Source organism: Lygodium microphyllum, chromosome 5, assembly GCF_053477565.2.
Source record: "Lygodium microphyllum isolate KBCC chromosome 5, Lygodium_microphyllum_v1.1.10, whole genome shotgun sequence".
Classification (NCBI taxonomy): Eukaryota; Viridiplantae; Streptophyta; class Polypodiopsida; order Schizaeales; family Lygodiaceae; genus Lygodium; species Lygodium microphyllum.
In genome coordinates this window covers 88,188,396-88,206,060 of record NC_141139.1, presented here as the reverse complement: position 1 = coordinate 88,206,060, position 17,665 = coordinate 88,188,396, and the positions used below count along the sequence as shown (strand labels likewise).

General features: G+C 43.5%; 1 protein-coding gene across 7 annotated transcripts in view; it reads left to right on the top strand.

The window, feature by feature from the left end:
* Nucleotides 1-17,665, top strand: part of OEP80 (outer envelope protein of 80 kDa) — a 62,862-nt gene that overhangs the window by 15,180 nt on the left and 30,017 nt on the right. For 3 of the 7 annotated variants that reach the window (XR_015690895.1, XR_015690894.1, XR_015690896.1), the window contains exons 2-14: nt 11,890-11,983; nt 12,157-12,239; nt 12,326-12,423; nt 12,513-12,582; nt 12,901-12,994; nt 13,114-13,198; nt 13,289-13,324; nt 13,442-13,595; nt 13,694-13,849; nt 15,056-15,126; nt 15,212-15,290; nt 15,361-15,476; nt 15,563-15,702. Coding sequence is in view for 3 of the 7 variants with exons in the window: in XM_087678088.1 (XP_087534214.1) it covers nt 11,890-11,983; nt 12,157-12,239; nt 12,326-12,423; nt 12,513-12,582; nt 12,901-12,994; nt 13,114-13,198; nt 13,289-13,324; nt 13,442-13,595; nt 13,694-13,849; nt 15,056-15,126; nt 15,212-15,290; nt 15,361-15,476; nt 15,555-15,702 (1,284 nt within the window). In the remaining 4 variants the exon portion in view is untranslated. Of the gene's footprint in view, nt 1-11,889; nt 11,984-12,156; nt 12,240-12,325; nt 12,424-12,512; nt 12,583-12,900; nt 12,995-13,113; nt 13,199-13,288; nt 13,325-13,441; nt 13,596-13,693; nt 13,850-15,055; nt 15,127-15,211; nt 15,291-15,360; nt 15,477-15,554; nt 15,703-17,665 lie in introns of all 7 variants that reach the window. The other 4 variants (XR_015690893.1, XM_087678088.1, XM_087678090.1 and 1 more) reach the window with 2 other exon arrangements.

Genomic DNA, 17,665 nt, shown 5'->3' with positions numbered 1-17,665 from the left:
TTCATGGTTGAGCTAATACAATATACAATGATAAAAGCCCATCATAGTACATATAACAAGGACCACCAAAGTCGAACCATGGATACCTAAGTAGTGGGTGTATAAGCCACAACCAAGGTGCCTCGGAGAAACCCTGATGTCAATGTCGATGATAGCCCGTAAAAAATGACTCTAAACATATGTGACCATGGATTACTCACCTTTGGCCAGACTGCCAAAGTGTCCCCTCATGTGAACTCAGATTAGGAGCCAAACTCGTTCCTTCTCAAATAATCAGCTCATCGTGAATACTAACACCCTCTCTTAGATCATGGTTAAGCTAATACAATACAATATACAATGATAAAAGCCCATCATAGTACATACAACAAGGACCATCAAAGTAGAACCATGGATACCTAAGTAGTGGGTGTGTAAGCCACAACCAAGGTGCCTCGGAGAGACCCTGATGTCAATGTCGATGATAGCCCGTCAAAAATGCCTCTAAACATATGTGACCATGGATTCCTCACCTTTGGTCAGACCGCCAAAGTGTCCCCTCATGTGAGCTCAGATTAGGAGCCAAACTCGCTCCTTGTCAAATATCTAGCTCATCGTAAACGCGGATGTTAATCCTAGCTCGAGGATTTGAACTTGGGAGATTGTGGTTGATGCGCCAGGAAAACCCCTCTTAAGAACTTGTGTACTTGTATACATGTATAGATGAGGTTCACTGACCCACCTATATACTTGCATAGATGAGGTTCCCATCTCATCACCCTAACACTTCCTCTCTGGCATTGGAGAGTTGAGGGATGATTGCATCATTTGTACTAGCAACCTGGAAGGGAGGCCCTTGCAACCATTGTCGAGGCCACATAGCTAGAGGCTAGACCTAGACCTAGAGAGGAGGAAGACTCATTGAGAGAGTCATCAACTTTTGTGGGGAAGAGTAGATAGCAGGGAATTGAGTCCTATGACTTCATGAGGTGATTTGTTATAGGATCTTTGTTGGTTAGAGGGTTTTGTCACTGTTGGGAGACATTTCTTCAGTGCCTATGAGCGGTGTTGGCACCTTGCCTCTATTGTTTGACCATCCATTGAGCTCCATATATGAGGCCCTACATGTTCCGGGCTTGGGCTTCTCTCTCCTCTCAATTCATGGCCTTCCTAGACCCAAGACCTGTGTTGTCTTCACCGAGCTGACCATCTTTGTGGAGGATTTTTCTATAGGAGCCACTTTTGTGACAGTTTGGCAAGAGAGGGGGCTATTTATGCTCCATTCCCCTTCCATTGTGTAGGGCTCTCTGGGTAGTTTTCTATTGCTGCACCTGTTCCCGATTGTGTGCCATTTATCCCATAGATTTCACCCCCCCCATCATCTCCTCTGGTGGTTCCCTCGTACCTCCCATTCCTTTTAAAGAGGGATAATGTCGGTAATGCAGCTGTGGAGTTCCTGGCCCTTTGTATTTCAGAAGAGGCTTTCCATTATTGTGAGGAGTTGCTTTTGAAAGGTGAGAAGGATCGAAGCTTGCACGGGAGAGCTATGGCGAGAGAGAGAGAGAGAGAGAGAGAGAGAGAGAGAGAGAGAGAGAGAGTCACAATGTGGAAACTCCAACAGTCACAATGTGTGACTGGCCTTCCCTTTATTCATCTGTCACTAAAAGAATAAAGAATAAAGTGACGGTGACGGGTGCCCGCCGCTTGCAGTATGTAGGCATGGGTATTGTCAGTGTAGTAATCCATGGGTGGCTAGGCTGAGGCACCTTTACCCCCAACAGCTTTAGGGATTCCAGTCTACTTTGGGTCTTTCTTTTATGTGGCTACCCTTTTCTTCATCATCGAGCCACCATTCCTTGCCGCTTGGTCCTTGGTCCGTGGTATTTCTATGTAGCTTATAGCTCCTTCGATTGTTCGCTATTATCTCATAGTTGGGTTAGAGGCTTGGCTCACCCATCCCCGCGTGGAGTTTTCTGGCATGATCTGTTTGAGGCCTCTCCATTTCCATTGCCCTTTGGTGGCCTTCTGTTTGATTGGATTTTTATATGGAGAGGGGGTCTTGCTCCTTGGCTGACTTTCTTCATCGATGGACTATATCAACATTGGCACTCTTCTTGCCACCCTTAGATTTGCATCTCTTTTGGTTAACCACATCTAGGATTTGAGAGGGGATGTTAGTAGTCGTGTGTCTCATGTGGTCATCTCCTACCTGTGAGTCTTAGTTTGAGTTAGATGAGGATATTAGGAGCTTTGACATAGTGCATTTCTTTTTGTGCACTTTTGGCTATTTTTTAGGAGGTTTGATCACATTTAAGGATTTTCCTCTTTTTCGCCTATATATAGGCAGCCTGCCCTCCCACTTTCATTATCCATCGTTGATTCTTTGTGATCAGCCAGCCCTCCTCATTCCCTCATTCCCCTGCTACTGTCTAGTGCCCAGATTGATGTGTAGAGGTGAGTGTTGGGGCTGACCATTGCAGCCTTGTACCTTTAGTCATTGAAGTCATATTCTTCCTTCTCTCTCTTGCGTTCTCTCTTTGTCTCCTCTCCATGTTCACTTTCCTCTTTCCATTGCGCACTCTCACAGTGGGAAGTGTGCATTGTGTATCCAAAAGTGGGAATGGACTGACGAGGCATGGGCATGGTGATCGCATGGGTAGCCCCCATAGTGGCTAAGAAACTCATTTCATAAGGTTAGGAAACTTGTTTCATACTCAATGTTTTCGAAATGTATGAAACATCTATTTTAAACTTCCAAAAAAAGGCCTAACCTAAAAAATGGAGTTGAGCATTTGGAATCAACATTTATCACAAATTTGTTTTTTACCTTGACATGGATAATGACAACATTTATCACAAATTTGTTTTTTACTTGACACGGATAATGACATTGATTGTAGAAATTATGGTCAAGTGGTTTTCTATAACACATGTACATATTGATGGCTTCTTTTATAATCAAAGCTAATATTTTCATGGATAATGAACCATGACGCATGAAAATATCGATCCTACATTGAACCTCCATTTTCATTGTACAACTCATGAATCATGATAGATAACATTATATGGGTGGTACTCTATATATATAAAGGCCCACAATTCCACAATTTTCTTCCATCTCGAATGAAACTCATTTCTAAAGTTTTGTGAAACTTATATGAAACCTATTTCATACCTCCCATTTCAGAAATCCTTGGCAACAATGGAGCAGCCTATGGAGGGGAGAGAGGGATATGTGGAGCACAAGATGGAAATCCTTGCATAGGAGTGGTCCATGAGGTGTGTGACGATGCATCATAAGCAGAAGATGGGAATCCCTGCATTTGGAAGGTCGATAAGTGGGGAGGTGAGTGATCGTGGGTAGTGAGGGGAATGCCCATCACAACTATCCCAGGGTGAAAAGAAGTGCTCACTTGCAAGAATGTGGAAGGCATAGTCTTAAAGGGTGACATTTTCCTTGACCATGTATTGAAGTGCAAAGGGGTAATTGAGTGAGGGCAGGTAGAAGATGTGTCAAAAGATGAGTACCATCGAGACAGTAGGGTTTGCGGGGAGGAACACGGAGTGAACTTGGCAAACATGGAGAAGAGAGAAAAAACTCTGATGAATGGAATGATGAAGTTCCGAATCATGGAGTGAATGTGATACAAGGAACCAAGGGTGCCATAGCACAAGGAAGATGATAAAGACAACCACGAACCACGAATTGCAATGTCCTCCTGAAGGGGTGTGAGGGTAGTGGAGAGGTTGGAGAGAAGAGGTGATGGAATGAGTGAATCAGCCGTAAGGAATGAATGAGAGAGTGGCCTATAAATAGGCACAGTCAGTCTAGGATGGCGCCCCTTTTTGGGGCTGCAAACCCTAAACGCAAGCCCTAAATGCAATATGTAGAAACACAAAAACGCAAACTGCGGGTGAAGGATGAATGGTTTCTCAACACCCCCTCTCAGGCCCAAAAAGGGGAACAAGAGAAGAGTGAGGTGGAGATGCAATGCTACATGCTAAAGAATGCTTATGCAGTAGGTGCCACTTGGATAGTGTCCCTCCTGGGAAAATCGGTCACTTGCCCAAGCACCCTAGTACAAAGATGATGAAATCATGCAATGCATAGAAGGAATGTCGGACTTTGTGTGATGCCGAGAACCATAAGGATATGCCCGTACTCGATCTCAGGAGGTGGCTCCATGTTGACCAAGTGACCAAGGCAAGAAGATGAAGAGGAGGAAGAAGATGTAGAGGATCCCTAAGATCCAAGATTTTCTATCGAAAAGGGAACCTGCAGTAAAGACCAATAGATAGAGTGAACTGGAGAACCCGAAACACAACCTCGGGAGAGAAGCCACTAGCTCCGTGCATCCATGTTGGAAGGAATATGAAGGTCTCGTCACCAAGTCGCGGCTGAACCTCCGAGGTCCCGATCCAGGTGGTACCTGAAGATCCTGGGTATCAGTAGAAGAGATGATTGGTCGAAGACAGCCACCCTAAGAAAGTAGAGGATGGGTGAAGAACTTCATGTGGAGTAGGCTCCCCCTCTGCGGTGGGAGGTGGAGGGGCCCTTGCTGAAGTCAAAGAAGAAGTAGATGCCCTTTCTGAGGGCAAAGAAATAACATCCCCCTTTGAATCCTCTTCTGAAGTAGATAGGGAATCCAAAAACTCATGGATCACGGACTCCGAAATATTTGATGACGAAGGAAGTGCCATCGATCGTGCCGAAGAAGGTATCTGGGGTGTTGAAGAGCTCTCAGAGGTAGCCTCTCGAACCTGAGTAGTCGAGGGTGGGGAAGGGTGGGGCTGAGAATGAGCAAGAGGTGGGCAACAGTCACTGTCTCTGAGTGGAGCGGACCAGGTAGCCGAAGAAGAGGAAGGAGTCGAGCAGCCACTATCTCTCGAAGGAGTGTACTGACGAAGAGACGGTATCAGACAATCACTGTCTCTCAATGGAGTGGACTGCAGATACGTAGGCAGTGGAAGCCATTGTACCTGAAAATAAGTGGGAGAAGATCGCCGCTGGCATTGCGATGATATCCAGGAGATCGTAGTGCCAATCGATCCTCCATGTGCTCGAAAGGACTTAGTGCGCATCGGATGTGTCTTATTGCCTTGAGCATAGTACTCTGATAGCCGATGCAACGTTTTCTGTGGCCCAGAAAGGAGAGGTGGCACAAGGAGTGCCTGGTAGAAGATGCATGTACTCCGGAGGTGTGGGGAGCAAAGGTTGATGTCGACAAGCATCGGTGGTGTGTTTGGTGATGCCACAGTAGGAGTACCCGGTAGTCTGGACATTTGTTGGTAAAGAAGCCATGGATACTAGTGTGCCTTGCTGAAGAAGGAAGAGGTTAGTCACCATGAACCACAAACCGCAATGTCCGCCTCAAGGGGTATGAGGGCAGTGTGAAGCACGAACTGCAATGTCTGTCTCAAAGGGTGAGAGGCAGTGGAAGAGCTAGAAGTGAGCTGCTAGTGGGAGGAGGGTGCGACCAGCAATAAGAGGTTGCAACTAGTAGAAAAACGCAGGTGAGGAGAGAGAAAGACTAAAAACGCAGGTAGCAGGACTGTGATGATGTGGTAGGCTGTATGGTAGCAGGTCTGCATAGGAACAATAGTCGCTTTTGTGGAATCAGCTCCAAACTGTGTGAAGAGGGCTGGAAATCAGGCGCCTACTAATGGAGACAGCAATGGATAGCTTCAGCTGAGATGTCCTCTGCGAACGGGGTGTGGGCAGCAAGCTTAAACACCTGAAATCTGCAAAAACGAGATTTTGATGCAGCAGAAGAAGAAGAGAAGTCGATGCCAAACTCGCCACCGGTCTTTGCCTTCACTGGCTTGGAGGATCTTTGCTGCTGTTTGAGCAGATCCAGCTCTGATACCATGTCAAAAGATGACATACCAGCGAGACAGTAGGGTTTGCGGGGAGGAACACGGAGTGAACTCAGCAAACATGGAGAAGAGAAGAGAAGAGAGAAGAAACTCTGATGAATGGAATGATGAAGTTCTGAATCATGGATTGAATGTGATACAAGGGACCAAGGGTGTCGTAGCACAAGGAAGATGATGAAGACGGCCACGAACCACGAACCACGAACCACAATGTCCTCTTGAAGGGGTGTGAGGGTAATGGAGAGGCTGGAGAGAAGAGGTGATGGACTGAATGAATCAGCCGTAAGGAATGAATGAGAGAGTGGCCTATAAATAGGCACAGTCAGTTTGGGATGGCTCCTCTTTTTGGGGCTTCAAATCCTAAATGCAAAATGCAGAAACGCAAAAACGCAAATTGGGGGTGAAGGGTTTCTCAACAAGATGTTGCGGAGAAAGAGAAAGTGCTAGGAGGGGAGATGGAGGATCCGACTCCTAGTGTGCTAGAGGTGCAATTCGAGTGAAATTTGAGGTTTTGGAATGAAGAAGAGAGCAAATCAAGGTGTGGATTAGAAGAGGGTGGGATGGGAGGGATTTGAGAAGATTGGATTACATGCTCAAATGAAATTGAAGATGTAGATATACTTGATGAAGGATGTTTGCTTCGATAGCCTCCTCTATTGAAGTTTATATATTGAAAATCATTTGGATCTTGCAAACCAAAGGAGAAATAGGAGAGGGTTTTGATTCAAATGACTCAAAGGGGTTGTACAGACTTGACATTGGGCATGACTAAGATGAAGAAGATGGGTTACTAGTTGTCCCGAATGCCATATGTCCTCCATGATTGGAGAGGTGGCTAGCCTCACCAACCGGTCCGGATGGAGTAGCAAAGTCGGTAGTGTTGGAAAATGGCAGCCAGCTATGGAGAGAGAGAGGAGAGACAATGACAGCAAGAGAGTGAGCTGAAGCAAAAAGAGAGTGTACTTGCTAGAATGAAAGTACAACTTATGTTCAGGTTGAGGGTTGACCTAACCAGCCTTCCACCAACTAACTAGAGTTAGGTTTATTTTACTCTAGAGCCTAGTGTCACTATTTTAAGTTTCTAAGACACACTGTGTATACACCTTACATCGACACTTTAATAAGTGTCTACACCACACAAATTACATTGGGTGCTACCCTAGAATCGGCAAATTCTAACGCCCCCCTGCTGTTCGCACATGTAACACGCTTCCTAGCAGGGGCTGAATTCAAAGAGGTAAACAAACACTTCTTGGAAGTGATGTGCTTTGACGCCCCACTGTCAAAATACCATGTTTGCTGTGTTTCAGCAGCATTAAATGCTGAATCAGCCATTGAAGAATCATAACTGCATATGAGAAATGCATAGTCCTCCTCTACAAAGTTGGTTGAAGTATCATCATTAGTAGATTTGCTGGCTGATGTTTCTTGGACAGCCAAACCGGAGTTCTTTTTCTTCTCTTTGGCCAATCTCTTTTTGCATTCATCGATATAGTGACTGGGTTTCTTGCAATAATGGCATTTCCCCTTCTTTTTAGTCTTTTCTGTGTCTTGGACAACCTTATTTGATAGCTGTCCAGCATCACCCTTTTGTTGATTTTTTATATTTTGCTTGACTTTTCCTTTGCCTTTGAACTTGGAAAGCATAGCCACATCACCTGAATGCAATGCCACATTCTTGAGTCTGTTCCTCTTGCAACAAGTGGCCTTCCAACTCCACAAATGTAAAGGGCTGCTGCCCCCTCCTCAAAGACAACATCAAAGAGGTGTGGAAACTAAGATATGGTTTTGGAAGAGAGTTCAATGTGATGTTTACCAATTCAACATCCTAAATGACCTCATTAACATTGAGTAGCTGCTCACGCAAATCCTGTATGTGAGTAAGGTGCTGTGTCATGCTATCACCTTCATCCATGGTCACATTGGCCAACTCTCTACGGAGATAGGATATCCAGGTCTCATTGCATGCTGCAAACATATGCTCAAGTACATCCCATGTTGATTTTGAGGTCTTATAAGACCGAATGTGCGGAATAATTGTCCTTTTCACTGACAAGGCAATCAAAGAAAGCGCTTGTGCATCTTTTGAGTCCCATTTTCTTTGATTCTCGGTAGAAGGGAGAGGAGGGGCAGCAACAGTAGCAGCACCAATACCACCACCACCACCACCACCAGCACCAACAACCTGTCATCGAGCGTTACGCTGAGGTGTCTGAGGTGCAAGACCTCCTGGTCGCTGCAAATCACCTGTAACATAGTCCCACAAGTCCTTCGCCACAAGAAGGTTACGGACCATAAAACTCCACAATGGGTAGTTTGAGCCATCAAGTTTGTCCTCCTGAGTGAGGACACCGAGGATGTTGCTTTGATCATTATTCCCCTGACGTGCCATGCTGTCAATGATAGACAAAAATCTGCAGCCAAATACTTCAATGCTGAAGTAAAGAGTATACTTTCTCAAAGTACCAAAATCCCCCACGGGATTAAGAAACAAGTACAAAACTATCACTCAAATGCCAAAGTGTGCACAATGCCACCCAAATCAACACTCAACCAGTAAATTACAGCACTATACTGCTGTACTACACCCGCCTCAAAATGTGTGTCCACAAAAGTACAAAATACAGCAACTCAATGCTGATTCTTACCAAAATTTATTGAATTTTCCCAAAATTCTCTGCCCAATCTGACTGTACAGCAATTAAATACTGTTGTACTGCTTGTTGCTTGCTTTGGAGTGCGAGTTGAGCAAAACCCCCAAATTTCTTTCTAAAATTTCAAAGAAATCGAAGAAATTTGTACCTTACAGTTGGAATTTCTGTAGAAATGTCGCCTTGGGTGCGTGCTAGCAGTGAAGAGCAGCTGAAATCTGCCTTGTGATGCATGCCGGATCCAAAAAACTGAAAAGCCCCAAATTTTCTTGAGCCAATGTGGAAGAAATTGCGCAATGTCTATGAGTTTGATAACAATTTGTGCAAAGGGCCTCCAATCGGGCAAAACCCTCAAATTTTTGGTGGGAATGTCCAAGAAATTGAGAAATTTCTTTGAATTGGTTGTCAATTCAAACTCCGGGAGCAAAAAGTAGCAAAAGCCCCAAATTTTTGGGCGGCACGAGCTGAGATTCAAGAAGAGATGGCTGAAATAGACTGGAAATTCCAGAAATGTTGAGAAAATACCAAATCTGAAAAATAGGGTTTTTGCACATTTTAGGGTTTGCAGAAATTGGCGGGTAGGACTGAGAAAATGGCGGGCAGAGCTGAAAACAGCAGCAGCTCTTCCAAAACAGCAGTTCCTCGGGCTGCGTGTCTTGTCCTTGGCTTGTACCTTCTTCTTCTCGCTATCTGTACCTGTAGTAAATACCTTGGTGGAGCGAGAACTACGGGCCACAACCTCTTTGAGTCACTGGTCATGCTCCAAGACAAGCGGTGAAAGTTTCGCCCATAAGGGCGTCTCGCGGATCCTCGATGTGATAAAGCTGGTGTAGATGACATCGAACCGAGGAGATGGCAGCTGAGTCAAAAAGGATCATAGCCATGTCTTTAGAGAATGTCATCTGACCAAGAGAGACAAGCTCACCTCTCATGTCCTCCATCTTTGTGATGTGCTCCTTCATAGAGGAGGAATCATCAAGATTGAGCATCCGCAAGTTTTTCTCTAGGGAAATCTTGTGGGCAAATGTCTTATGCTGATACAAAGATGCAAGCTTCTTCCACACTTTTGCTGTGGTCTTGAACCTGAGAACATGCACAAGGACAAAATCCAGCAAACTCATAAAGAGGAAGGATCAGGCTCGAGAGTTGAGCCGATCCCACAAGGTTGCACCGTCCATAGAAGTTCCATCTGCAAGATCCTCCTTAGGACGGGGGTTGGAATTTGAAACAAGAGCCCAAATATCAAAGGTGTCGAGTATGCACTCCACCTTACACGATCACAATGAATAGTTCGAACCATCAACTTTGTCTTCTTTGCGTAATGAAGGTAAGACATGCACCTGTACGGAAGGTATTAAGGATGGCATCTTCATTGAGGATGGAGCCTTTCGTGAAAGATGAATAGAAGGGGGGCGGGTGCAAACGGGGGACTCCTCATGTTGTCTATAATCACGATAATCGCGTCTCTGCTCAGAAGAGTGTCTAGAAAGAAGTTCCTCCTTTGAGTCGTCAAAGCTTGTGAATTGGTAAGACATCTTCGAATTTGTAATCACTAGAAAGTTGCGTTCAATAAAAAGAAACATCTGTCACTTGCCACCTAGACCTTGGGACCTGCCCAAAAATTGTCACCCACAACAGAAAGCTATCGCCAAGGTGGAGGAAACTGTCGCTTGCAGAAATATGTTGATGCCTACCATAGGGAGTGAACAACAACAAAAAATGCAAATTTGTGTTTTGGTCAAAACGCAAAAGTTGATGCCACGTGATGCAGAAAAGCTACCGCTTGGTCTCTGGAGACTGTTGCTCAACTGCTTGGGGGTGAAAACGGGCAGTGAACCACCTGTTCGGGCTATAAATGCAGTAAATGCAGGCTGAAAATCTGTGTTTTGGAAATCTGAGCTGCTCTTCCGTGATGAAAACCTGCGCTTTTGCAATAAATATCTAGACTATGTCGTCACTTAGGCTCTAATACAATGCGAGAGCGCGTAATGGAAGCGAAACACGTACATAGAGAGAAGCAAAAAGAGAGAGAGAGAGAGGAAGTAGAAGATGAGGGAAGAAAATTGCACTGACTGAAGAAGAATGCTGATCCAATGATTATGGACTGATCAGTCCTTGCATGCAGCCCAAAGCATTAGTGAGGGCACCAGATCAGGTTGATGACGATGGTAGCACGTGCCACCAAGCACGGAGAGTCGGAGTGTGCACCTGCAAAGGGAAGGCTGAAGACTGAAGAGTGTGTGTGTTTGCCAAGGTGGGGGGGGGGGGTGTGTAGCTATAAATAGCAAGAGCACCAAAAAACTGGCCGACTTGATCCGGGAAAGGCCATAAATGCTGGCAGACCAGCATTAAATGCTGGTCACATAGAAAGAAATGCCAGAAAAAATAGGGGACACCTAAAAAAAGTCTCAGATGGCAATGACAATGTCTGACAGGTGTAGGCAAGATATGGAAGGTAGTGACTGGCCTAGGAATGCACACAAGAAGCCGACAATTAAAGAAAATGCACCTAAACTGCCAGAGCTCCTATGTCTTTGTCAGACTATGACAAGAGCTCACAGCAGGAGATGACAGACTGACATGACTAACACAGGTAGGCTAATAGATCTGACCTAGGTATCCCATTGGCCTATGTCCACCACCACTTTTGCCAATGTCCCCAATTGCCCACGCTAGGATTATTTGTCATCATGACTTGCATTCAAATTAATCTTACATGTGCACAACTTAAGTATCTCAAGAGCATTTAGTAAAAAATTCACATCCTTATGAGAATATGGATTGAGTTCATTATTCAAATGGTATGAAGACTAATGTGTTTTTTCTTCTTTGGATTTCCTTAAGCAAATAGGACCAAGACTTAACTATTTTGGCATAATCATTCATGACTTTTGAAAGAAAGAGGAAGATTTCACTTGCTTAATGGTTTGGACGGTAGTCCAAGGCTCAAGCCCTACTCACTCTTGATGGTCACCTTGTTGAGGTTTTATAATCCAGAAAGGAGCTCATTGTGACATCCTATTTAGCAAGGATTGACACACCCCATGGAGACTTCCTAGGTTTAGTGAGACCTTTCACAGGACAGTCCCACATTTGCTTAACCACATAATAATGATTGTTAGATTTGAAATAGATTACATGACTTTTATAATCTATATGTGGATGTTGACCATTTTCTTTTCATGCATACTGTGCAATGTTCGTTTTGTCTGAGTAGAATAGAAGGGCCACTTCATCACAAATCATATTTTTTGTTGATATTGCTATTCCTTTAGCTTTTTAATTTTTAAAATCATTCAAGCAGTTCTCCCCTGTAAATTTATATTGATTTTTGGAACAGCTCACCACTGTTGCTTACTACATGTGAAAAGTTTTGCAGGTGGAGCCGAATCATGAACTGAAAGGGCTTGTTTGTGAAGGTGCAAATGTACTCCCAACAAAAATTGTTGAGGATGCTTTTAGACATGACTTTGGTGCGTTTTTTTTTTTTTTTGGTGGGGGGGGGGGGGGGCCTGTGATGTTGCAGTTTATAGCAATGAGACATTCTTGAACTCTGTCTTTTTTACCTAATCTGCCTCAATCTTCAGATCTGGATTCCCATCTAAACTATCTGCCTATTCTCCTGTTAAATTAAAACCCCGTGCAGGAAAAGTAATCAATATCCAGCGGTTGAATAAAGTTCTTGATACTCTGAATGGCTGGTACATGGAGAGAGGACTTTTTGCACAAGTAAGTTTGACGTAAGATCTTTTAGTATTTCAAGGTTTTTACAAGGCTTAAATTGATGATATGTTGTTGCTTTTTCAAACTTGCAGGTCACGGATGTAGAGCTTTTATCAGGGGGAATCATACGAGTTCAAGTATCAGAAGCAGTAGTGAATAACATAAATATTCGCTTTCTTGATCGGAAGACGTATGTACTTTCAAAGGACTTCTTCTTGACCATGATAACTTTGTAATCCTAGTAAAGAAATTCAACAAGCACATCTTTGGCACTTGCAGTGGAGAGCCAACAACTGGAAAGACACGTCCAGAGACACTTCTCAGGCAGCTTACAACTAAAAAGGGGCAGGCATGTTATATTTCTTGTACTAATTATTACACAGAGAATGTTATGGTTCATAGTCATATCGAGCAGATGTAACCTAGCCAGTATGTCCAATCATGCAAATATTTACTGTTTTACTGGGTTGAAAGTGCTACATCTTTTTTTAGGATAAAACCTCACACCATCTCATAGAGGCTATTATGATTCATATTTACTTGGGTGGAGATGTAATCTAGCCAATTGTCAAAAAAGATGTATTGTTTTGCTGGGTTGAAACTTTACATATTTTTCTTACACTAGTGTGATTTTAAGAGAGAGGACACCTACATCTATATATTTCAGGTCTACAGTCTGCAGCAAGGCAGACGAGATGTTGAGACGGTTCTAACAATGGGCATTATGGAGGATGTAAATATTGTCCCTCAGGCTGCTGGTGGTAAATCAATTTAATTCCAAGCAGTTTGTTTGGGATAATGTTTCTTCTCTGTCTTCTGTGAAGTGCTGCAAGATGAAAAATACTGGTCTGAGAGTTTCATATTTTCCTATTATAAACAGATACTGGTATGGTTGACCTGACAATGAATGTTGTGGAGCGTGTCAGTGGAGGCTTTTCTGCAGGAGGCGGTTTGTCAGGCAATGGGTGTGTGCCATATTTCCAAACTATTGTTTATTTTCTTTCAGTGTTTAAAGGGTGACTAAGATTATACACATCATTTTGGTTGTATTGCAGAATTACAAGTGGTCCTCTGTCAGGTCTCATTGGCAGGTTTGGAATCCTTTTAGTGTTTCCCTAAGCAGTAAAGTAAGAGATTCGTCTTTTTGTTGCTATAGCTATAAAAAATTCAGGCATCTCAACAAAGTAGCCAAATCTGCCCTTTTCCAGTTTTGCATACTCCCATAGAAATGTGATGGGGAAGAATCAGAAGTTAAACATATCATTGGAGCGGGGTCAAGTTGACTCAATGTTCAGAATAAATTACACTGATCCTTGGATTGAAGGAGATGATAAGCGTACCTCTCGCTCTATAACTATGCAGGTCAAGTGTCATTGAAGCGAATCTGTCCTTGTGGTTTGGGCATCTTATTCACCAACTAGTTCTCTCTATCTTTTCATTCTTCTTGATGTGGTGAACAGAATTCTCGCACTCCAGGTACTGTTGTTCATGGTATAAGGAGGGGATCAACAGGCCCCTTACATGGGGGAGTCACTATTGGTCGGCTAACGGCAGGAGTAGATTATAGCCGTCCCTTGAGGCCTAAGTGGAGTGGAACCGCAGGGATATCCTTTCAGGTATTCCTTACATTTCTATGGCTGAAAAGCTTCTGTATTTGGATAGCCTACCATCTACGTTCATGCATGTTTTACCATGTTTGAACTCATGCTTGTTTTACCATGAGTGAATTTTCTTGAATATTAGCTGAAGCATGGAGATGTACGATATGGTAGCTTATATTTGTGAAAACCTTGGGGTCTCAAATCTGGAACCACTGAAATGATTGAAGCAGGTGGCTGAATAGAAAATTGTTGTGAGGCCTGATACATCAGAACTGTAGCGTCGAGCAGTTTAGGATGATACATAGAATTTCGCCCATGAGGATATATGAAATGTATCTGCAGGCCTACTTCACAAGTTGTTTAACTCATACTAATGAGCAGGCATCCATTGTAGAGACAGACATCTACAGAAAGAGACCAGTGTGAGGAGCCTGATCAAGTGTGCTAATCTCATATGTCCTTGCTGATAAAGTTGACTCTCAATGTCTGCTGCTTCAATTGTGACGCATCAATCCCTGTATGGTTCACTTGTTTCAATGTCCAATTCAACAGTTCAGAATGTGTAGACACCCCAAGTGTCTCTAGCTCTCTGAGGTTTAGACACATCAAGAGTTCCTTTACAGGACATGGAATCCCTTTAAAGTTAACAAAAAGCAAATTACCAAGGAAAAACAAAAAGGGTAGATGACCAGCCTTCTTAACTAACAAGCCGAGTCTTTTGACATGTAGTTAACAGCAGCTGTTGATTATATCATCCAGAAAGCCCTGTTTCTGATCAGTGGAAACTTGCATTTCCAGATATCTGTGATGACTCTAGTTAGCCAACTCTTCTCCAGACTAATCCAGTTCCTGCTGACTCTGCCAAGTAGACATCCTTGACCTCGAGAAATGGTGCTTAGACCTAACATAGGAGCAAAATCTTCCAATTTTCTTTGTAATTAGACTCTAAGGGAGCTGATGCAAGTTTGGTGAAACCAACTGCATCGTGTCTTAGTGTCTTGTTCTCCTTGAATCTGAAGCATAGGTTCTTCAGATCTTCAGCTGCTTTTGCATTGAAACACAATCCATAAAATAAACGATGTTTTATACAAAAGGAGTCTATATTTTCCATGCATTTCTCTAGAACAAATTTTAAGACATGTATTATAAAATTTAGGTGTGAGCCCCTTCCAGGTTTCTCTTCTGGTTGATCATAGAATCCTCACATGTCATCATATTCAGCGTGCAGGTGCTCGTGATGATAATGGGTGTGCAAAGCTCGTAGACATGTATGGTGGACCTTTAACTTTTAGGTGAGCTGTTGCTTAACTTTATACTTGAGTCTCACGTTTCAACTTGGGGTGGTTTTGTCTCAGTTGAATAGGTGTTTCTGTACAGTGGGAAGGCCTATGATGACATGCTTGTTGCAAAGCTTGAAACAGTGTATACCGACTCAGGAGATCATGGCTCTTCGCAGGTGAACCACTGAATGTGAAGTGTCTGTTGAATTTCAGAGTAAAACTTTTAACTCACATGTCCTTTGTTAGTTTGTGCTCAATGTGGAACAAGGCATGCCTGTTGCTCAAGACTGGTTGTTTTTCAACCGATTGAACCTTCGTGCCAGACAAGGAGTTCAAATAGGTCCTGCCCGTTGCATTGCAAGGTAATAGACGCTTCATATAAAACTAAGTTGCACAGTGTGCATGTAGGCAGCATTTCAAACCTTTTTTTTGGACATTAGCTTTTCAGGTGGCACTGTTATAGGTGATTTGGCACCCCATGAAGCATTTCCTATCGGAGGTACAAACAGTGTTCGTGGATATGAGGAAGGAGCTGTAGGTTCTGGTCGATCATGCATTGTTGCAAGTGGTGAAATCTCTGTTCCAATGGTAATGTTTTATACCCACTATCAACAATTTGTACATGTGCACCTGTGTTGTGTGCACTTTCATATGCACATGTGCGAGATGTTGCATGCATTCACACATACACATGTTTATGCATTTGCACTTGGTTTTTTAAGGGCTGCAAACTTTAATATCTGCTCTGGGAGGCAGTTATCAAGGGTAGTGATGCAATAATATGATATTGGTAGATACAGAGTGTCATATATTTAGACAATGAAGTCTTTTCATTGGGAAACAAGCTTCCTTTTCTCCTCTTTCTTCAAGTGTTTATGTTTCTGCATCTCTCTCTCTCCTCTTCTCTCCTTTCCTTATCCTCCTCCCACCTTGTATCAGGGATGTAGTTTTGAGTCTCTCCATATCTTGTATACCTGGAATGTTTTGTTAATTTTTGATGGCTTGTGTTTTGAAACTTCATGACTTCCTGTGTAAAATCAGCAGGCTAGAGCAAGCTACCTTGTCCCGAATTGTAGCTTCAAGGGCCTCCTAAAGTTTGACCGTCTAATCTTGCTTATAGATGGCGCCTTACGATTCCAAGGTCGTACCTGCAGATTGGTGGTGAGGAGTTACTCCCTTGGAATCTTAAGGTGTCATCTATTAGTAAAACTGAGGATTACATCCTGGACAGGAATCTCCTCTCACATGTGCACATATGCACGCACCCATGCGCATGCGTGTGCACACATACTAGCTAGGTCAGATTTGGACCTCCTCACACCAACTTCAAGTTGATGTAGGGAGAGAGGTGAGAGTGCGCAACGGAAGAGAATCACAAACATGGAGAGAAAAGGAGAGAAGAAGGAAGAGAAGAATGATATGCAATGAACAAAGAAGAAGGCTGAATACAATGAGGATTGATTAGTCCCTACATGCAGCCCAAGGTGTCAGGAAGGGCTCTGGATCAGGCTGAATAATGATGACAGCACACTTAATGGTGATGGAGACAGAGAAGACTGCAGCCACATGATGAAGCACCTGTGAAACAGAAAAGTGAATGACTGTCCCAACTAAGTGACCAGCGATTGCATTAGTCAGTAGCAACAAAAAAATACGAAAAATGCTGATGTGGCATACATGCAGTTGGGAACAAAACATAGTCACCCTAGGGGGCTAGAAATCGTTTGTAGGGCAGCATAGCTAAGGAACACGTCAAGACTAGGAAGAAAGGCATAGTTAGAGCTCCAAAATGTCCTTGTCAGACTAGGGCTCACAACCAAGAGATGACAGATTGACAAAATAAGGTAGGCTAACACCCCATTTTAGATCCTAGGAGAGTCTGAAGACCCAACAATCTCATATGATGAAGCATAGAAGCCTTAGGAGGGGTTTAAGGATTCGAAGGCTACCCCAACTACCACTGAGTCCGTCTTCGTGCATGTGTTAGAGGAGGATATTGCTCTTGCTTCTTCCATTGCGGAGAAGCATTGGCTTGTGGACAGTGGGGCTTCTTCTTACATGACTTATCAACAGGATTGGCTTCAAGATATGAGTTTGATGGGGGGGATCTCTCACCATTGGTGACAACACTTCTATACCCGTTTGTGGAGTGGGGACCATTGCCCTATTGTTGGATTGGCAAAACTTTTCAGCCAAAGTTCTCAAAGTACTAGATTAGTTGTGGATATCCCACCTTTGTTGAATCTCACCTCTAAACTACAAAAAAATTTGCATTTACAGCAGCAAACAGCAGGCTGAAATTTGAGTTTTTGGCAACAATGTGGTCTCTTCTTTGGCTGGAAACTTTGTGTCCTCACTTAGGCAATGATACCATAAGTGCACAACGGAAGAGAATCACAAACATGGAGAGAAAAGGAGAGAAGAAGAGAAAGCAGGAAGAGAAGAATGATCTGCATTCAACAAAGAAGAAGGCTGAATACAATGAGGGCTGATCAGTCCCTACACGCAACCCAAGGTGTCAGTGAGGTCACCGGATCAAGCTGAATAATGA